General features: G+C 28.8%; 1 protein-coding gene across 1 annotated transcript; it reads right to left on the bottom strand.

Annotated features, from left to right (window-relative positions):
- Window positions 1-302: 302 nt before the first annotated feature.
- Window positions 303-1128, bottom strand: LOC135950834 (F-box and leucine-rich repeat protein 13-like). Its single transcript, XM_065500360.1, has 3 exons — window positions 1071-1128; window positions 434-1004; window positions 303-366 (listed from the first exon to the last, which is right to left on the bottom strand). Exons 1-3 carry the CDS (start codon window positions 1126-1128, stop codon window positions 303-305), a joined length of 693 nt encoding a protein of 230 aa, XP_065356432.1.
- Between the last annotated feature and the right edge of the window lie 3785 nt (window positions 1129-4913).

The raw sequence follows: 4913 nt of genomic DNA, 5'->3' as shown, positions 1-4913 counted from the left end.
TATATGTTTGTAAGACAATTGAACAAAATCCAAAGTAAATATTTTAAAATTAAATAACTTGTTTCAGAAATAAAATTGAAATAAATTTAACCCTCTAATGCTTAAGCATGACTCAAGGCACTCATCGCAAAATGCCAATATAACTGATATTTCATTACAAAATTTTTGAAAGCTTTTTAAAATAATTTAAGTGCGTTTTTTTAGCAACTGTTACATGAGTCTTTGAAATGCTAAATCAGTTGACATTTTTTTGCTATGAGTGCCTTGGCTATTATAGGGTTAAGGAAAATTAATTATAAAATTTAATGCTTACCACAATTTTTACGGCTATATGTTTTACGTGATGTGTTATAATTATCGTTGCAGCTGGAATATTTGAAGAAATTTTTTAATAACCTCTGAGGTTAAATAGTCACAAGATCTCATAGTAAGCCTGGTTAGTTTTGGACAGTTTTCTAAAAGTTGTAAAACACTTTCATTGCTTACAAAATAGCTGTTGCTAATAAACAACTCTTGTATTTCCTTAAGTTTTGAAAACTGCTCTAAAATCTCATCATCAAAGGCATTGCAAATGCAATGTAATATTTTTAACTTATTCAATTTAGTTACTAAGCCAGCTTTATCCGCATCAAAATTAGCACAGTCTATTAGCTTTAATTCTTCTAATTGTTCAGCTTGGTAATGGGCTAAATTAGTTAAAAACCCTTTAGCTATGGCAGGGCTTAAGATATTATTTCTACTTATTTCCAATTGCTTAAGATTTGGTAATTTTGCCATGCAATTTATGTTTTCTTTGGTGGTAGTTACTTTAAGAGTCTTTAGTTGTTGAAGATTATCATAAATTTGTTGAAAATTTTGTGTTGTCAAGTGACCGCAATTTCTTATGTCGAGCAGTATTAGATTTTTAAGGTTTTCAAAGATTTGTTGAAAGTATTGGGTCTCTATTTTCGTGCAATTGTTAAGAGCCAGTTGTTTCAAACCTTTGAGGTCGCTAATGTATTTTCCTGTTGTAAAGAGAAAAATTTTAAATAAATTGTTATATATTTTTTTAAATAAATATCAACACTTACCCGTTACATCGAAATTGCCTGCTAAGGTTAATGATTTCAAGTTCTTTAATGCCTTCATTGATTTCATACACTCATCGCTTATATTCCAGCCATAGTAATTTAGACTTTCCACGTTGATAAAAAATTTAAAATAGATAAACTGCCTTAAGTAACTTCTTTATTCGAAAGGAAATTCTACCACTAGGTTTCTTGTATGGGCTCCTATTAATACCAGCAATACTTTAAGCTGCCATATTTTTAAAGTATTGAAAAAGCTTGTATTCAAACCAGACTTGTTATCAATTCTTAGGCGTTTTGAAATAACATCATGAAACGATCGATACGTAAGAAACAAATTAATTCTATCGCTTAAGGGTAAGATTTTGAAAATCTGATCTAGACAATCTTCATTTAAAGTCAGCATTAAATCCATTTGATTTGCTAAAAATTATATTAAATTAAATAATTAATAAAATATTTTTAAAAATATATTCTTTATTTTGTTTTCTATACTTACACATTTTGTTTTATTTTTAATTTTCCGCTTACTACTACCTCAGCACAGCACATACAATTTTCTAGTGAAAATATAAAGTTGTCGACAAACTAGTTATTTTTGTTTTCATCTCCTAATACCCACAAAATTAGAAAATAAACAAATTCCCCCAAACACTTTCTAAGTATGTACATTATTTTACAAATTTTTTTTTTTTGAATTTCGGAACGTATACCCTCTAATTTTTTTTATATATATAAAACTATAGTTAAATATGAAATTTTGTCTTTCTATCATGATTGCAATTGTGTGGTGCATTTACAAAGGGAAAAAATGCAATTTTTTCAGTTTTTGTAAAAATTTTGCCATTAAATAATTACTTTTGCAATTTAATTTAAAAGAATCGATATGTGTACGTAATTGTCGTTCTAATAAGACATAAAACACAAAAATTGGTTAAAAAATGTTAAAGTTATTAAAAAATCGCCAGGCCATTAACGTGTCTCAGGCCACTAGAACAAGAAACTTAGGAACAAAATTAACATATTTTGAGATATATTAAAATAAGAGCTAATTTTATGAGTTTTTGTCTTCGTAGGATACCCTTAACCTATTCGCAGGTATGACCAAACGGCAACGGCAGTTTTAAAACTCCAATTTCAAATTTTTAAAAATTTTGTTAAACAAATTTCAGAATTTGTTATTCATCACTTGGGGATTTATTGTCAACATAATAAGGAATAGAAATGTGAAAAAAATATGTCAATACCTCTTATAGTTTTTCCGTACCTGCGATTTAAATTTTTCGTTTTTCGAGAAAAACTAATTTTTTGGCCATATTTTGGCGAATGAGCCGAATTTCCTTACTGTTACGATTTTTAAGTAAAAGCTATCCAGAATATTATAGTCCATGTAATTTTAAATATAGTCTGAAAGTTTTACTAAAATCGGAAACCGTCAACCCTTAGATCGAGAAGGCAAATTTTTCAATATTTGGAATTTCTCATGAAAAAATAGCGAAATGTTATATATTTTTGGTTCGATTTTGTTAACTCCGATTTCAAAAATTTGAATGCCATTCAACATTGAAACTAAGGTAGCCAAAAAATTAGATAAAAATATTGTCAATTGTGTGAGTGGCATGCTGTTAAAGTCAAATATTTTATGTCATTTTATAAAAAATTGATTTTTGTAAATTTTATCAGATTTTCATTACTCGCAAACTATTATAGATAATTGGATGATTTTTCTTTTGTTATGTTGGTAGGATAATAGCCTTTAAGAGCTGATATGATTTGTCAATGTACCTTTTATACCTGATGTGTTATTAATTTTTTTCTCAGGTACTATATTTTAGCCAAATTTGAATTTCAGTGGAGTAAAAGTGCTTAGGGTCAAAAGGTGTTAAACAAATTTTACAACCACGAGAAAGTCCAAAGTGTCCTCTTTAAGCCTATATATACTTATTGACCTGTTTTGACCTGTTTGTTGAACACTTTTTTCATTTAAATGAAATTACTCCCAAATTTTTGTTCTATTTTTATTTTATTTGTTCATATGACTGGCGCAAAGTACAAGTCGCAATTTTGAAGATATTGCCATAAAATTTGGTACATAAATTTTTTTCGGCCCGAGGACGAAGTCTATTGAAAATTACTGAAATCGGTCCACTATTTCACCTAGCACCCATACAAATGTTCTCCCGAAGTTATACTTTATCGGTCGTAAATGGTTAATTTATATATGTATCTACACAAATTTTGCTCCAAATAAGTTTTATATAAACTGAATTAATGTCACCTAATTTTATGATGATCGGATTAGTCATAGCTCCCATATAAGACCCGCTTCCGAAAATCACTTTAACGAGCATAAATCTCTTAAAAATGTTGGTATAAACACAAAATTAAATAGAAATAACTTCCATATAGACATAAATCACTCGACCTAATTTCATGGCGATAGATAATTAGTCATAGCTCCCATATAAGTCCCGCTTCCGAAAATCATTCACGAAAATAAATTATAGTGTAGGGTATTATATAGTCGAGCTTGGCCGAACATACTTCCTTACTTGTTTTTATCTGCTTATAACTTTTTTAATAAGTATAGCTGATTCAAAAAACAAAAAATTTGCATTTTCATACTAAATGCTATAAAAAATTAAAAGTTCAACTTTAACCTTAAATTGCGCAACAACTGCTGAACCGATTTTAATGAAATTAAAACTGAAGAAAAATTCAAGAAGTTATCTGTCCACTATCGGTTTAAAAGTTACAGAGTTTTGGCCGATGAAAAACGAAAATGAGCCACTGTGCGACGGCCGCATATCATTAGATCTTTATTTCAGCAACAAATAATTTGATGAGTATTTCAAAATGAACCAGAGAACGAAGCCTGCACATCCTTAGACGATTATTTTAAAAATGAATTTGATCATGACGGCTCATCGTTTGACTTTTTCAACAAACATTGCTAATATGAATCAGGCAGCAATCAATCACAGTCACTATTGGAACCATGCAAACACTCAACTTCAAAAATTTCCTATAATTTGTTTTTGTATCGGGAAAAAATGCACCACAAAAAGACAGCTCATCGACTTGCATATCGTAAAGTGCAACTGACAAAGGAATTGCTGCATAACTCGGTAGATCATATAAAGGAATATGATATGCAGGAGTTGCAGAATATAAACCAGAAATCTCAAGTGGATGTAATTGATCAGATTGAAATTTGCCGGGAACTACAGGCTCACATGGATGATATGGAGGAAAAAATTCCACGAACTCGAAGCTCAACTAGAGCTAATAAGTTTTTAGATATATGATTTAATTGTAGCTGTAAATATCATTAAATAATTAGTATTAGTTTATCAATTAAAATAAAATAAATTTTAGTAAAAATAAAATTTTTGTGTATTTTTATTTATAGACATGAATATTAGCATATTATTAAATTTGTTTCATTGTGATTTCGTTTTGTCAGAGTTCGGTAGTCCCTATTGAAAGACCCTTTATAAAAAAACGTAAAATATTTTTAAAAACTATTTTTTATACATACATATTCTTGCACATGTCCTTTGGTTTTTATTTTCGAAAATTTGGTAAACATTTGATATTTATTTTGGACAAGGAAAACTTATTTAACAAATTTGTTTATTGGCAGGCCTCAATAAAAAACTAAGGAATGTAGACAACTCGAATAAAAGTTGCAATCATTTCTTGGCAAGAGCATCATAGTCTTGTATTAAATTTGTAATACAAAATGTGAAGGAAGTTGAAGTACTTAAAGACATAAAACTTATTTGTTACTGCAAATTGTTTTTAACAATATATTCCAGATATTTCTGGAAAGCACTGAAATAT

The sequence above is a fragment of the Calliphora vicina genome, chromosome 2, assembly GCF_958450345.1.
Source record: "Calliphora vicina chromosome 2, idCalVici1.1, whole genome shotgun sequence".
Lineage (NCBI taxonomy): Eukaryota > Metazoa > Arthropoda > Insecta > Diptera > Calliphoridae > Calliphora > Calliphora vicina.
This window is presented reverse-complemented; position numbering and strand designations above follow the sequence as displayed.

What these genes read in the sequence shown, in the direction of transcription:
- LOC135950834 (XM_065500360.1), bottom strand. Translation starts at nt 1,128, where the DNA reads ATGAAGGCATTAAAGAACTTGAAATCATTAACCTTAGCAGGCAATTTC. An exon ending in AGGCAATTTCGATGTAACGG is followed by an intron (nt 1,005 to 1,070) that starts GTAAGTGTTGAT and finishes TCTTTACAACAG; the next exon opens with GAAAATACATTAGCGACCTC. An exon ending in AACTGTCCAAAACTAACCAG is followed by an intron (nt 367 to 433) that starts GCTTACTATGAG and finishes CAAATATTCCAG; the next exon opens with CTGCAACGATAATTATAACA.